Source organism: Pyrus communis, chromosome 9 (genome assembly GCF_963583255.1).
Source record: "Pyrus communis chromosome 9, drPyrComm1.1, whole genome shotgun sequence".
NCBI classification, from domain to species: Eukaryota; Viridiplantae; Streptophyta; class Magnoliopsida; order Rosales; family Rosaceae; genus Pyrus; species Pyrus communis.
Window position 1 is genome coordinate 19,778,101 of NC_084811.1, and position 17,141 is coordinate 19,795,241.

At 37.9% G+C, this 17,141-nt stretch overlaps 1 protein-coding gene across 1 annotated transcript; it reads left to right on the plus strand.

Annotated features, from left to right (window-relative positions):
* The first annotated feature begins 3,566 nt into the window (after window positions 1–3,566).
* LOC137744473 (protein DNA-DAMAGE INDUCIBLE 1-like) lies at window positions 3,567–6,781 on the plus strand. Its single transcript, XM_068484277.1, has 9 exons — window positions 3,567–3,630; window positions 4,093–4,193; window positions 4,906–4,965; window positions 5,048–5,092; window positions 5,332–5,393; window positions 6,126–6,219; window positions 6,311–6,403; window positions 6,467–6,536; window positions 6,633–6,781. The coding sequence occupies exons 1-9, from the start codon at window positions 3,567–3,569 to the stop codon at window positions 6,779–6,781; spliced, it is 738 nt and encodes a 245-aa protein (XP_068340378.1).
* The last annotated feature ends 10,360 nt before the right edge of the window (window positions 6,782–17,141 follow it).

Consider the following 17,141-nt stretch of genomic DNA (forward strand, 5'->3'; position numbering starts at 1 on the left):
GGAATAATATGTTTCAATAAACTGCATTTTACTTTGCCCATCTCCAAAGTTAAATTTATCTCCGTGTTGGTTGCTTTTTTCAGTTATTGGAACTTGATGACCAGTTTTAGTTTCCTTGAAACCTGTTTGCCTTTGGTTTGACCGCTCTTTTCTTATATGGCTTTGGTTTGATGGTTTTTTTCTTATCCTATGAAAAGAGTTGAAGACTATTTCTTTTAAGTATTTTGTATGAGGATGCTGATTCCTTTCTCCCATTCACACTCTGAATTTCACAAGAATTCTTGTTTGTTTGTTTGGAAAAGTAAAATCAATTATAGTAAATCCTAACGTAATTGGGACCAACTTGTGGAGTCTAGTTTTGGACTTCTAATCTATGGTGTTTAAAATTTTAAGCAACTATCATTCGTAGTTTTTGTGAAATAATAAATTAATGAGTGTTTTGCCCATGTGGGAGAATAAGTATAAGAAATTTTGGGCTTCATGCTCATTAACTTTTTCTACAGATATTGAGCTCTAAAAGATTGTGGGAAATGGGAATTGTTCTTGTATTGTCACAATCAAGTTGAAAGAATGAACTAAAGTTAAATTTTCCTTTTCTGATGAAATGTTTAATATTTTTGAAATTGGTTGCTGAAGATTTGGAGTTAAATCACGATCTTTTAAGATACAACATGATTAAATTGCATGAATATATATAATGTACAAATGATGTATATGTGCATTGTCTATCTTCCTTGTCTCATTCATATGGTTTCATTGGATGGTTACATGTTGGTCATTATAAAGAGTTTGAGGGCATTAAGAACAAATGTTAAATATCGGTTCGACTAAGTTCTAATTGATTTGTACCGTTTGATTTTCTTTGGTCTAGCTTTGTGTATTCATCATACATGTTTAAATGAGTGTTAAAGGAATATTATGCATGAAAGATTAATTGTGATACTGTTGTGATTTTATCATTCATATTTATTTATGAGTGTTTGATTCTTGAAACAATTTTGTGAGACTAAAGCTTTTATTTAGTTGCATTTTGAGAGTGCTCATGTATGTATGATTATTAGCAGTACTTGCAGCTAGGGTTAGCTTCATTTGAAGCATTGAAGAATTTCGTTGGAAACTGATGAAGAGGATCATAAAATGAAGATGTTTGCAGACACATAAAGTGCATCTTTATTTTCTACTTCATGACATGGTTATTCATTGAATAATTAGTTTATATGCAAGACGAATCGAGGCTTCATTGGAAGCATTAAAGCAAACTCCAATGAGTTTGATAAAGGACCAAAGGTGATTGTTTTCATTGGAAACATATTACAAAATGCATTAATAATCTTGTTTATCATGTTTTGATGGTGTTTTCATGTGGGGAAATGAGAAGTGTCGACAGATGACATCGACACAAGACTGATGCTAGCTGATCCATTGACAAACCCACTGGCTGTGGGAGTTTTAAAGACCATTTTTCAAATATGGGTGTGCATAATGGTTACTAATATGCTGAAATGTGGGAGTAAAGGAAGCCACTACATGTTTAGTTGTATCTTCCATTACAAGACTTTAGTTAATTTTCCTTCAAACTTAAGAATTGACAATGTCATGTTGGTTTAATTTGTTACATGCAATTAAATAACTGATCATTGTTCCAAAGAACATATTGATTTAGTTTGTTATGCAGGAATCTGAGAGGCTAATGTCCAGTGGTTAAGAATTAAGCCTTGAAACCGGAATTATGAAGGTAAACTGGGTAGAATGTGGGAGGGTTTGGTTGTGATATGAGTAGTAAATTACTTGTATGAAATGTATATATACAGGTATATCAATTGCATCATATAATATGGTTTTGAGGATTGTGATTGTAGGGTGCGTGCAGTATTAGTACATGCATTGCTGTCTAGGGTTCAAGTCTGAAACAAATATTGATAGATGTGTATATGATGATAGCTGCGATAAACTCAAAGGTGATCACTAAGGAATAATTTGTCATGGACATATTATTTCAAACTATAACTATTTAACGTTCATGTAGGAGAATGTAAGAATTCTATGTGGACTCAACTAGTTATAGATAAAGGAGAAATAATATGTTGGTAATACAAATTAATAAGAGTTTGGATACGTGGAAAGCTACATCATATAATTGAGGGGTATACTTTCATCGTGCATTTGAAGGGAAGCACTAATCACAACCATCTCTACATGATCAGGATTTGAAGCAAAGGGAAAATAACCAACCCTCCATGATAGATGGGAGTTGGCTGCCATTGCTTCTATAAGTGCAAGAGTTCCCTGCTAACAGAGAAATACGTTCAGTGTTCTTGGCTCTATCACCATCTGAACATAAGGTCTCTTAGTGGGTAGAAGAAACTACTTGACATCCATGGCTTCTTCAGGTTTGAGACTAACGATCATTTGTAAATTTGAGACTAACGATGGATATACAAATATATATGTATTGTGAATTGTGATTAGAGTTTCTGTTAATTTACTTAAATTCCAACAGACCATATCATTCTGATTCAGTTATTGAACTCTGTATTGAGATGAGAAGTTTGGGTTTGATATCTTCCAAGGTAGTGAAGAATTACTCTCCGATGTAGTTACCGAAAGCGGGAAAGTAGATGAAGGCCTCATTGCATTTTTAGACGTTAGTTCAGTAACTGATTTATCTGTGGAGACATCTGGCTCTGATGACGTTTATGATGTGGCTGCTTCAATTGGTTGAGAGCTGCCTCCAAGAATGGTACGTCTCACTGATCTTGCACAATTTATTGGAGCAAATAAGGGAAGAGGCAAAAGTCAAGAGTTTGTTTTTCATTCTTCACTTGTTCAGTTCATGCTTCGTCTCACTATTTTTTATTTTATTTATTTTTTTGACAAACGATAGCCTAGTAGGTTAAATTGTTAGTTGCTAGGGGGAGGGGAATTGGTGGGGATTGAACCCACACCAAGGTGCATAGGCATGATTGCTTTCCGCCACTGCGGTAAAGCACCATCTTCATGCTTCATCTCACTACGATTCATTGTATGTTTGTCTCTAGCAGCTGGCTTCTATATTTATTGGAGTTGCTTGGTCTGGGTGCCATCCATTTGTACTTCTCCAGAAATGTACATGGTCAATCATCCGACAAAATCGGCACTAGTTTGCCCAGCTTATTAAAGTTGTGAATTTAATCATCATATTTCTGCAGGATTTCTGAAGCTGCGTTCTATTTGTCACCTTATTTCCATATTTTGAAGTATGCTCTTCCCTTGGTTAATATTGATATGTATATGTAGGTCATGTATGTGGTAGTTATTGTGGGGTTATGGATGCTCAATGATAATGTGAGAAGATAGAGTTAACCATTATACTTTGGTTACTGTTTAGGTTGTTTGGATGAATTAGGTTGCAGCTTTTTGGATCTGGAAAATTTGGATTTTAGTGAAAATTTACAAGTGTACCTAGCAGTACAAATTAAAATCGATTCATCTATTCTTTTCTTCTCATTTCTTCCTCTTCTCATTTGTCATATTTCTTAGCTAGCACTTTATGTTGTGGTGGATTGTGCGTCTGCAACAAGTATGAAATGACAGGCAAAACCAAGAATTTCGCAAAGAACATGCTTGATGTGGAGAAAAGTTCTATTAGAGGTACATGTTATTGTCTGCAACTATTAGAGGTTTTTGGTTTTCTGAAATTTATAATGTGATTCTTATCTCATACTATGTAGAGTTTGGTATATGTTGGCTGACAGAAAAGTCGCAATATGTCCATATCTTCAGAGGCAGTTGCTTCTACACTACCACATACAAGGAATCAAAGATGAGCCTTCGTTCAACCTCAGAATGGTGAGTGTTTCAATTTTAGTTTGTATTTATGACACTACATATGAATATAGTTGAATACTATAGTCTCACTGCTTTTGTCGAACAAGGGGAGTGAGTTGAGTTGTGATTTGTTCATTTCGTGCAATATAGAATTGATTAATCATATGAGGCCAAGAGCGCATCGTGTAAATCTACTAGATAATGTAGCAGGCGAATGAAATTATTGGAAGACTAAGCTGAAAAAGCGGTCTGATGCTTTTGCTAAAATCATTGCTGACTCTGCAGATGGGGTTTATGTCAAAGAAGTTGTAATGAGAATTACAACTATAATTACACTTCGGCGTAAAGGGCATGAACTTAAGGTGTTCAACCTACCCGGAATCCAAGTATCAAAAAACTTAAATGACGAAGAGAAGGCTCCCCAAATTCCAATTAGTCTGGGATGATGTGGTATTTACCATCCTCGCCAAAGTATTAAGCCAACTCTCGGAATCTCTGATGCGTTTGTACACTCAGTTCCTTAATATGATTATGCAGTCCTCACCATATACCTGCCTTTTATTTTGAAAACGAGCTTGTGTAATGTAAAATTTGTAGGCACTTGCTAGAAATTTGTTGATTCTAAATTCGAATGAGCTTCATTCTCATTGTTTCACATAAAATTTTTCTGATGTTGCACTTATATCTCAAACGAGATTGTTTACATGATAAAGCAACCATTGACATTGTCGTCACTGCAGATAGTGTAAGGATCAGTTGCTTTTGATGTTAAAGCCCAGAAGAAGATTGAAGCTGCTATTCGCCAGGATAGTGGTAATGTGATTATTGTCTTTGTCAAATGAGTGAGGTTCACAGAAGATGATTCAACTCCATAGTTTCTTTAATAACCTGGAGCTGTAGTTGTTCTTTCCTCAAATATTTGCGGTGGTAACGTACTCTTAAAAACCATTTCTTAATTGCTCACAATATGTATTTTGTTTTTTATTTTTTTATTTTTTTAGGGTAGTGCTATCCACACGCCCTTTTTACTTCCACACACCCCTTTGGGGTGTGTGGATAGCACCACCCTTTTTTTAATATTGCTTATTTCCTTTGCAGAAAGGAATTGATGAAAATTGGGCTGCTGCTCTGGAGCATAACCCTGAAGCTTTTGCAAGAGTGCTATGTATGATTATCAGCTTTCTCTACCAGTGTTATAATTTTAACTTGGTATTTTGTTTGATGTTCTATGTTTTTCCAGGTTACGTTGTATGTTGACATGGAAGTGAATGGTGTCCCGTTGAAGGTAATTATTCCCCAATAGCTTAGGACTGTGTTACTCTTCTTTCTCTACAGTTCAAAGTGATATGAGATGGCTGGAATATTTTTCTGTCATCTGTGTTGCCTTCCTAATTCGACTGCCCTTTATGTTTCCTGTACAACTTAATAAAGGCTATCCATCTCAACTAAGCGTTCTTTATGGATTGTCTGTACTTTAAGTAACTGCAAAAGTTACATACTTTGTTTATTTCCACTTGTATCCAGGTATTTGTTGACAGTGGAGCGCAGTCAACTATTATATCAAAAAGTTGTGCCGAGCGTTGTGGGTATGAGCTAATTTTAACTATTAGGCTAATCTTTACTGGTTGTCAAAGTATATTTACACAAGCGACTCATTTTAATATTCTATTGATGAATATGCTTGGATCATGTACTCGAGTCTCGTCCCTGTCTATCTGGGCTATCCGTCCACTGTCTATTAGTTGTGTGGTTGTGTGTTTCATGGTGGAAACTCAGTGGCCCAAACACAATAAAATTTGCATGCATGAATTTAAGATGAATACGGATGTTGATTTGGATAACAATCTCAGTGGTTGTTTTCACTAGCTACTTTATATCATGTCGCTTTAGCCGCTTTTAGATAAGATCTTGCGACCAACCCTCAGATAAGTTCATGTGAAAAGAAGACAATTTTTGAATGCTTTATTGCTGTTTTCTTTATTAGAATTTCTGTTGATTTTTTTTTTTTTCCATATTTTTATGAATACTGATGTTGATTTGGATGCATGAGAGAACCGTAGGAGGTAGTTCAATAACAATCTCAGTCGGTTTTTTTTCACCGACTACTTTATATCATAGAACTTTAGCCACATAAATTTTGCTTTGCGACCAACTCTTCTGGTAAGTTTTTACGAAAAAGAAGGCAATTTTTGAATGCATTACTGCTCCTTTCTTTATTAGAGATTCTTTTGATTCTTTTTATTTCATATTTTATAAATAATGTGAAAGTTACAGGAGCAAAAGCCTAAGTTGTGTTGTTTTGGCATTAAACTCTCCAGATTGTTGAGGCTTTTAGATCAACGTTATAAGGGCATTGCTCATGGAGTTGGTCAATCAGAGATATTGGGTCGTATACATGTAGCTCCAATCAACGTAGCTGCCTATGCTGAGCAAATCCATATTATTTTATACTCTATCTGAAATGTTTACTTGAGTGACAGGCTTTTTAACATTGTTTCTGTAGATTGGAAGTATATTTTACCCTTGTTCAGTCATGGTTCTCGATGCTCCGAATATGGAGTTTCTCTTTGGGTTGGATATGCTCCGTAAGCATCAAGTAGAATCCATGCTCCAAATTCTGTGATAGCTGTCTTTCTCAATGGTTGTAATTAATGAGGAGTGCATTATAGATTTGAACGAAAATGTTTTGAGAGTTGGCGGTGGAGAAGTTTCTGTACCATTTTTGCAAGGTAGGACCCATGATCTCTATCTATGTATGTATAAATATTCTGGAATATTTATGGTCCTTTGCTAAAGAAAAATCTAAAACTATGTATTTGTTTCAGAAAAAGACATCCCATCTCGTTTTCTCGATGAAGAAAGGTTCTCCAAGGAAGCATCCAGCTCAGGAGCTCCTGTAAGTCTACTCGAGTTTATGCTTTTCCTGAGGTCAAGGATTCTTGCTGTTTGCAGTTTCCGGTTCTTAAATGCATAATAATAATAATAAAATTTAGGATCAAAATTCTGTTATTATCCGTAAAAACAGTTGGATCATCTTGTATGAGGCTATGTATTTGCTCATTTTTATTTTCATATCTTCCCATCCGCTCCTAATTTTCTTGTTAAGTGTAGAATCTATAGATATAACATAGTTTTTTGGATCATAGCATTCATCAGGATATGTTGTCATTGGTGTGGATGTTGGAGTTATTCCTTAAAAGCCAATTTATGTAATATTGGATATTTATATAATAACTTCATATCTCTACTAATTAATAGAATCCTCTTTGTCAACCAAAAGAGGGTGAAAAGATAAATTAGTCTTCTATCACACAAAAAAAAAAAATGATGGGCAATAATGTAATTTCACATGTTCAAATTTTGCTTTTTTTGTTGAAACCTCACATACAGATGATGTTAAAATACCTCCAAAATTAAAAAAATAAAAAAGTAGTAAAAAAAAAAAAGAAAAACCGAAAACAAAAACCTCCCACTCCCCGCACGTTCTCTCTCTCTCTCTCCCTCTCTCCTTCTCATTTTCTAAAAAAATTGTGTTCATACACACAAAATGTGTAGGCAAATGCTAGTTAATTAATTAATAAAAGGGCAAGTATTATTCTTCATGACTTTGACTTTATATTATAGAGATAATGTACTATGAATGGATTCACTGGACTTAAGGTATGGAAGCAATGTCCCAAATGAGGTTAGGGCAGGGAGACTTGTATAATCATTTAGTCTTTAAAATTCCTAACCATTTGGAAAGTCAACTTATCTTGAAAGGCCTATGTATATCACATTAAGGTGAGCATGGTCTCATGCTATGCGTGTTGGACACATGATGGATACATATGTTTGTTTGTTGAACAAGTTCATTGAACACTAACCGTCCAAGAAGTTTAAACGTATTGATGCTTACCACATGTCAAACGGTACAAAGTTTCTGGTTGTATAAATAGTTCTTAGACCTGAGACATCATATGTATCTTATATTTGTAGGTATGAACTTTGATTTCACCTTAAAACCCTCAATGAGATAGTAGGGTTCAATAGTGTGAAATTTGGGTTCATATGTATGAATATGAAGAGACATGAATGCGCGATAAGGAACCTTTCACCTTATGGTAATTGTTCAATAGAAGGAGATATCCCTCAAAGCCACTGGAATATCCATCTAGAAAATCTCTGGCTAAAGTAACTGTTGATCAAGTTATGTGTTGTAAGAACTACTTCAACATGAGATGCATTATGATGATCATAGATGACAATATGTGATTTGATATAAATTCATGTCACAGAAATTTTGATCAGGATATGAATGATAGAATGACCGAATTGCATTGTAACTACAATCAAGGTTCGTATACTTTTACTAATCCGAGTAGCGAAAACATGCTACTAGGTGTCACTCATGGTTTGTGGAATTAAGTTAATTCATTAATTAATTTCACAGCTGGCTTTAGTTAGATCCTAAGAGGTCACACACATATGATAAGCTCTAGTAATGTTATATGGATGATGATAAGATATAATTAAATGTTAATTATATTGATAATTATTTAAGAATATTCGACATGATGTTAATTAAATAGTCATTTGGTTTTATTTAATTAAAGGGAGTTCAAGTCACAAATCCAAAGTAGGTAACTGAGTGGGCTTGACGTGTGGGATAAAACCCAAACCGCCAAGCCCTAGGGAGTGCGGCAAGGGGTCTATATACTCCTTATGTTTCTTTCATAACTCTAATGCAAAAAGTCATTCATTTTTGTTTCCAACTTTTGTTTAAAATATTTTACATCTCAACAGTTATAGATGGGTTGAAAAGAGCATGAGGTTTTGGAACTAAATTTTTGGCGTTTTGGAACACAGGGGATTAGGCCAACAAAGGAGGGTTGAGATTTTGGTGTTCTTGTTCCCTTGTTAAGTGAGCTTCCTATTGTCATTAATTAGGCCTCTAAGGAAACTAGAAAGTTAATCCCTATGTTAAAATAGTTCTAATTTGAGTTTTGTAAAGGAAAATATCTATGGAGTTCTTATGAGACTTTCATGGATGTTCTTCATCGACATATGTGGCCTTCCATCGATTGATTTGTTATAGGGGCATAAGCCCTTCCCTCCACCTCTAATATCTCTTTAAAATTTCTACCTCCCTACTAAATGTAACTTCTTTGAGCCAATTGGGCTAGAGTTTCTATATTTACCATGTAGCTTATGGAGAAGAAGCAAAGAGAAGTTGAAGCATGAGTAGTTGGGCCAAACCCCAATTAAGAATGTATGTCTAAGATTAATGATTGCATAATTAAACTAATTATCCTCCCTAGACAAAAAAAGACAAAGACTCAATTAATGTTTTTTATTTCTTTAAAAAGGGGGACAGCTGGTGGCAAACCACAGTTATCCACCCATTCCAGGGGCCGGGAAAACTCACAGAAACATTTCAGCTTCCCTTTGGCCTCTAGTCTGGCTTCCACACCAGCAATGGGTTTCGAACTCGAGACCTCCAGTTTTTAGTTTTAAAGAAGCCTCGTAATCTGCCATTTACCACTGGACCACCAACTCATGGTTAACAAAAAATTAATGTTAAATCAGCTTAAAGGTTCATAATCATCCTATAAGCCTAAGATAAATATAGATTCCATTAAAGAATGCAAACCCTTTATTAGTAGAATAGTAATATATATTCTTGCTTCAAAGCCGTTTTTCACTGATATAGCGAGACAATCATATAGTTATAATATAATCAAATAATTTTAAAGTGATTAAAATGTATGCATATAATGAGACCGAAAACTCCTTCAACCAATTTAATATTTTTTTTTTTAACAAACGATATTATCTACAATAAGGAGGAGGGGGTATGTTTAGCCTCACAATGGTAGCAATAGCAATAATGTGGTTCAAAACTTACCTTTAGCGAGAATCGAACCTAAGACCTCTCACTTACAAATGAAAAAGAATATCACTAGACCGTAGTACTAAGTGACATAAGGAAAAAAATTGATTATGCGATATTGAAATTGGAACTGGTAAAGAGAGAGGTAACGGAGGAAAGCTACTGACAAGCAAGAAGTGCGAAGATAAAGAGAGAGTCGCTAATGATAGAGCTGGAGGTAAAGGATTAGCAGTGGAAAAAGAGGCAAAGCCCAAGGATGAGCAAGATGTAGAGAAAAAAGAGGTGGAGGCAAAGGATACTTTGAACTGAGTTACAACCACCAGTATCCATTGAAGATGTGCACGTGGTGCCATTGTCACAGGCTAACAGCCATCAGCTAATAAGAGTGAAGAGAATGTAATCAGTACTTTGAATTGCGAATCAAGGGTGGGCATCATGGGGTAGCAATTAGGAGCATGAATTGTGGTTGGATTTTTTTTAGTGGAATCCAGTTTTGCCATTTTTATAAATATGATGTTGTGAGAAGATCTTAGCATACAATGATGTATGAGAAGAAAGCCTTTGGACTTTTGAGATATGGTATTAAGTTTAATATTTCTGTTGTATTATTCTTGGTAACTGCTGTAATAGCAGTTGATGTTTTTATATACATCTTACATACACGCATGCATTTAAACAATTGCATGTAATAAACAAATATTGTAAAAGGTGGCGCTGCCCATGCTGCAACACATCAGAGCATGGGTTCTTTCTGCTGTAAAGGTGGCGTGCTGTCTGACAAGGAATAATGCAGTATTCCTTCTGTCCAAGTCACATGGCAAGTTCTCTCAACACTCCCCCTCAAGTTTGGAATGAATGTTGATTATTCCTAACTTGCAAAGCAAAGTCGTAAACTGGTATAAGCTCAGTGGCTTTGTGAAGATGTCGGCTGGTTGTTTCATGGTTGAGATGTGAGATGTCTCGATCATTCCACTTTGAACTCTTTCTCGTACAAGGTGGCAGTCAATCTCTATGTGTTTGGTTCTTTCGTGAAAGACCGGATTCGAAGCGATGTGAAGTGCCGCTTGATTATCACAATATAGCTTGACTGGACGTTTATGTTTGATACCCAAGTCTTGTAGAACAGATTTCAACCAAGTGACTTCACAACAAGTTGCTGCCATTGAACGATACTCTGCCTCTGCACTAGAACGTGACACGGTATTTTGTTTCTTGCTTTTCCAAGAGATCAAAGATTCTCCAAGAAATACACAGTATCCGGTGGTAGAACGTCGTGTGTCTCGACATCTGGCCCAATCCGCATCACAAAAAGCATTCAATTGAATTGGACTTCTTGCAGAAAGAAAAATACCTTGCCCTGGTGTGTGCTTAACGTATCGTAAGACTCGCTGGGCTGCTTCCAAGTGTGGAGTTCGAGGCTTCTCCATAAATTGACTAAGAGTATGGACAGCATACACCAAATCAGGGCGCGTGATTGTCAGGTAGATTAGTCTCCCAACAAGTCGTCGATAAGAGGAAGGATCAGTAATACATTGTCCTTCGTCCTTTCTGAGTGATAAGTTTTGCTCCATAGGAGAGGTGGCTGGTTTTGCGCCAAGATGACCTGCATCCTCAAGTATTTCAAGGGCATATTTTCGCTGTGAGAGGGTGATCCCCTTGCTAGAGCGAGCAATTTCAATGCCCAAGAAATATCTTAATTGGCCAAGGTCTTTCAACTTGAATTGCTTCATAAGAAAAGACTTGGTATCTTCAATTGCTTGTATGTTATTTCCTGCCAAGATAATATCATCAACATAGACAAGGAGGGCAGTGAATTTACCATCATGGTTTCGGACGAACAATGAATAATCTGCCTTGGATTGTTGATAACCGGCCTTTCGAAGAGCACAAGAGAGTTTGATAAACCATTGACGAGAGGCTTGCTTAAGCCCATACAAAGATTTATGAAGTTTACAAACTCGTGTCTCCCCCTTTCGTCCGAAACCAGGAGGCAAGGACATGTAGACATCTTCTTCAAGATCACCATGGAGGAAAGCGTTATTAACATCAAGCTGGTGGAGGTGCCATTGTTGGACCGAGGCAACAGCAAGGAGTAGACGAACTGTAGTCAATTTTGCAACCGGAGCAAAGGTCTCTCGATAGTCTAAGCCTTCAATTTGGCTATAACCTTTGGCAACCAAGCGTGCTTTATATCGCTCAATGGATCCATCGGAGCGAAATTTGATTTTGTAAACCCATTTACATCCAACTGGCTTCTTGCCAGGGGGCAGTGGTTGCAGAGACCATGTCCTATTCGCAGCAAGGGCTGCCAGTTCTTCTTCCATAGCGAAACGCCAGTGAGGGTCGCGTATAGCCTGTGAGAATGAGCTGGGTTCTGTGGCAGCTGAAATGGAAGTGGTGAAAGCACGATGTCGAGCAGATAAACGATCGTATGTGAGGACATCAGACAAAGGGTAAGGAGTACCTGGTACTTTGGTCAACGCCGAGTGAGATGAAGGGACGGACCGAGAAGGGAGGTTGATGTCGATGTGATATTGTTGAAGATAACCAGGTGCATGAGTGGGTCGTTTAAGCCGAGGTGGTGAGGTGGAAAGAAAAGGAGATGAAACCGAAACAGGACTCACCGGCGAAGAAGAGGATGGATCGATGGAATCCTGCTCCGGTAGAATGGACGGATGAATGATGGGATCATCATAGGCAGTATCTTGAGTATGTGGAAACACAAGTGGTGAAACTGCAGCAGAAGATGAAAAAGGGAACACATGTTCATGGAAAATAACATCACGGGAGATAAAGATTTTACCCGTGTGAAGGTCGTAAACTCGATATCCCTTTGTGCCATATGGATACCCAAGAAAAAGACACTGTGTGGCTCTTGCATCAAATTTTGTGGGACGATGGTGGTGGGTGGAAGAAAAACATAAGCAACCAAACACTCGTAAATGGGCATACGCTGGCTGTTTGTGGTGAAGTATTTCATAGGGTGATTTGTTTTGAAGAAGAGGAGTGGGAGTCCGATTTATGAGATAAGTGGCAGTGAGGATAGCATCACCCCAAAATTTCTTAGGAAGATGAGATTGAAAAAGTAAGGCTCTAGCAACATTGAGTAAGTGGCGGTGTTTGCGCTCTGCTACCCCATTTTGTTGGGGAGTAGAGACACAACTTGTTTGATGGAGAATCCCCTTATCTGAAAAAAATTGGGTCATAAAAAATTCTGGACCGTTATCACTACGAAGAACCTTGACTCGTGTGGAAAATTGTGTTTCAACAAGGTGGATGAAAGTGATGAGATAAGATCGTGCATCTGATTTGTGATTCATTAAATAAACCCATGTGCATCTTGAGAAATCATCCACAATAGTTAAGAAATATTGTGCCCCTGTGATAGTGGGAACATGGTAACCTCCCCAAATGTCAACATGAATTAACTCAAAAGGAGCTTTTGTGGTGATAGAACTCAAAGGAAAAGGAGCACGTGTTTGTTTGGCTAATGGACAGATCAAACAATCATCAATGCTACAAAAATTCAAATTTTTAATGCAAGTAGAGAGATGCCGTAAGGTCTTGTTGGAAAGATGGCCAAGGCGTTGATGCCAAAGCTGGGAAGCAGAGGCAAAAATTGACGCTGAATTGCACCTGGTTTTCATCACATTATCAAGGTAGTAGAGTCCTTCTCGTTCAGTTCCCGTCCCAATCATCTTCCCTGATCGTTGGCCCTGAAGTAGACACATTTTATCAGTGAAGATGACAAAGCAAGATGAGGTATTAGTAAGTTTGCTGACAGAAATTAAATTCAGTTTAAATGATGGAACACAAAGCACGTTGTGAAGGGTGAGATCATTCGAGAGATGAACTGTGCCAATATGTGTGACATCGGCAAGTGCATGATTGGGTAAGTGCACTTGTCGATTGTATACCGGAACACTTGTGGTCATTAAGCTTGGTGAGCAGACCATGTGATCTGTGGCGCCTGTATCGAAAATCCAGTCCATTCCCTTATTGAGAGCAGAAGCACAAAAAACTCTACCTGACAAGTTATTCATAGTAGAGGTGGTACCGACATGATTAGATGTGGAGTTGGATTGACTCTTATCAAGGAGTGCAAGCAGATTGTGATATTGCTCGGAAGTGAGGCTGTAGGACGAAGAAAATGTTGCTGGAGGCGTTGGCTGGGTATCAACATGATTAGCCTTGGAATTGGAACCCCTGCGATCCTGATAATCTCCCCTATTGCTGTTGTCTTTCGCCTTTTTCATTTTGCGGCATTGATCAATGGTGTGACCTTTCCAATTACAATAGTCGCACTTGAGGTGTGCACGACAGGTATCTGAAGTGTGTCCAGTTGCATCACAACGACCACATTTTAGATGGGAATTTCTTGGAGAAAAATTCCTACCAAAGTTGCGCATGTTATCCCGCACGGCGAAAGCTGCAGTGTCGGTGACTGAGGACCTTCCAGGAGCATGTATTGAAACTGTTCTTTGCTTCTCATCTTGAATAATAAGTGAGAAAGCTTTGTTGACAACAGGGAGGGGATCCATAAGTAAAAGTTGCCCACGAACCGCAGCGTAGGATTCATTGAGGCCCATGAGAAACTTCATGGTTTTCTGACTTTGCTGAAACTGCATTAATTCTTTTGCAGCTCCACATGTACAGGTTGGGAGAGTGCACATGGCATCACGTTCATCCCAAAAACTTTTCAGTTTGGTATAATATGCACCAATGTTCAAATTTCCTTGAACACTTCCATGTATCTCTTGTTCAATATGGAAGAGATGTACACTGTTTGTGTGAGAGAAACGTTCCTTCAACTCATTCCAAATATCAGCTGCAACATTGTTGTAGATGACACTTGCTCCGATATCTTTCGAGACAGAGTTGAGCAGCCAGGATTTCACGAGGTTGTTGCAACGAGTCCACTGTTGGAATTCACTTGTGGATGCAGACTCGGGCCTTTTAATGGATCCATTGATGAATCCTTCCTTGTTCTTGGCATTGAGGGCCATGACCATGGCTCGGCTCCAAGTGGAGTAATTTTCGTCATTCAAAGGGTGTGTGACGAGGATCGCTCCAGGTTGATCAGAGTGATGAAGATAAAGAGGATCGCTGGGATCTTCGTATTTGGTGTGTTTGCTGGAAGAATCAGTTGCCATGTCGGCAGGCAGTGTGCACTGTGCAGTGGCTGTGCTTGGCTGTGCTCTGCGGCTGTGCTTAATGGCTGTGTATGTTCTTCTGCGAGTGTGCAGTTTGCAGTGCACTGGTTGCTGCAGTAACAGATCACAGTATAGCAGCGGAAGAGTGAAGGCAGAGCAGAGCAAAGGATTGCCTAAGCTCTGATACCATATTAAGTTTAATATTTCTGTTGTATTATTCTTGGTAACTGCTGTAATAGCAGTTGATGTTTTTATATACATCTTACATACACGCATGCATTTAAACAATTGCATGTAATAAACAAATATTGTAAAAGGTGGCGCTGCCCATGCTGCAACACATCAGAGCATGGGTTCTTTCTGCTGTAAAGGTGGCGTGCTGTCTGACAAGGAATAATGCAGTATTCCTTCTGTCCAAGTCACATGGCAAGTTCTCTCAACATATGGTTAATTGTCTTGTTTGAAAACATTAAATGGGATTCGTTTTTGGTCAATAACTTTAAATGGGATTTACTAACATAGAATTAGATTGAAGACCAAGGATGAGGAAGAGGAAGAGGGAAAAAGGAAGCAAAGAAGACTAGCTGTGCTGAGTATTGTTCACAATGTTGATGGTGGAATACTACTGCTAAAGATGTTCTTGTGCTATCGTCGTCGCCACCATCACAGCTGACGGATAAGAATGAAGAGAATGAATCGATACTTGGATTGAGGCATTGTGGGTGAAGTCCTGAAGTTGAAAGGAAGGGCAGGCATTGTGATTTAACGGTGATTTTTTATAGTGAGCCCTTATGGTGATTATCTTAAAAATGTAGTCTTATCACTTAACAATGACACCACGCAGATTGAGGTGAGTTTAGAGTTGTCCCACATCGAAAAATAAAACTTTACCCAACTAACCTAAATAATATTTCTCTAATGAACGAAATGGAATATATTTTCAACAAATATAAGGAGGACAAAAGTCAAGCATAAGTGAAAATTCTATAACCATTGCAAAAACACAAACTAATGCCGTATCCCATGACCATAATGAAAATTCAATATTTCATTGAGTTTCTTTTTGGTGGGAATGTTCATCAAAGAAAGTACAAGATATCAAAAAGATTTCCAACATAGCCGCACTGATAGTAAATCCTAGAACCACAAGAGCCGGAGTGTCGTCGTCCGTAGTGAGGGCAAATCCATGGTAGTATCTTTTGTGGCTGATCTTGAGATCCTCATCTAGAATAACTCTATCAACCCCTTCCAAAAGAAGTCTGTGGTCCATGCCTGAATGCCCTCTGAGTACCTCCTAAAAAATATCTTTGATGACTCGCCCCAAATGAATGATAAGAGTCTCCTCTAGAAGTAGCCTGTTGAATAAGAAGAGTATCCAAGATAACTCTAATGATCCCAAGAAGAAGAAAATAGAGCACACTCTTAAAGAAAGCTCACAAAACAAACTAATTAGCAAAGTTTTTCTTATTTAGCTCTAGGCTTTGTTTTTCCTTGGATGATATACAATGCTTGAGGACTTGGGTATTTATAGCAAACCAAATGAAAGCTACACCACACACTTACTTCACCTACAACATCCACCTACTTCACCTACAACCTCCACTTACTTCACCAACCTCACACACTTACTTCACCTACAATTGACATTGATTCTCAACACTCCCCCTCAATGTCAGCTCTCATTCTTTGCACTGTGCTGAGCAGACAGCGAAAATTTTCGAGCTTGCCTGTACTTAAACTTTTTGTGAACAAGTCCGCAACTTGATCATTCGTCTTGACCTGTCTCATCTCAATCTCTTCTCTGATAAAGTGGTAGTGCACTTCCACATGTTTAGTTCTTGCATGAAAGACTGGATTTTCCGCCAAGCGAATTGCCGATTGGTTATCACAGTACAATGGTACTGGATAATCTACTGGTTGATGTAGATCACTCATCAACTGTACCAGCCATGCATTCTCTTGAGCTGCCATTGCTGCTGCTCTATACTCTGCTTCTGTGGTTGACAAAGATACCGTTGGCTGTCTCTTGCTACACCAAGAGATGGTTCCAGAACCAAGCTTAAACACATACCCAGTTGTTGATCTCCTGGTGTCATGATCTCCCACATAGTCAGCATCACAGTAACCAACTAACTTGCAGTCTTCACCTTTCTTGTACAAAAGACCATATTCAATTGTACTCTTCACATATCTTAGTATTCGTCGAACTGCTTCCAAGTGAGGCTTCTTTGGATTTTGCATGTACCGACTCATCACACCAACTGCATAAGAAATGTCAGGTCGAGTCAAGGTTAAGTAGATCAGACTAC

Excerpts from the sequence above, each read along its gene's own strand:
- LOC137744473 (XM_068484277.1), top strand. The coding sequence starts at position 3,567 with ATGACAGGCAAAACCAAGAATTTCGCAAAGAACATGCTTGATGTGGAG. Across the intron at positions 5,394-6,125 it reads AGTTGTGCCGAGCGTTGTGG|ATTGTTGAGGCTTTTAGATC; the intron begins GTATGAGCTAAT and ends TAAACTCTCCAG. Across the intron at positions 6,220-6,310 it reads TACATGTAGCTCCAATCAAC|ATTGGAAGTATATTTTACCC; the intron begins GTAGCTGCCTAT and ends TTGTTTCTGTAG.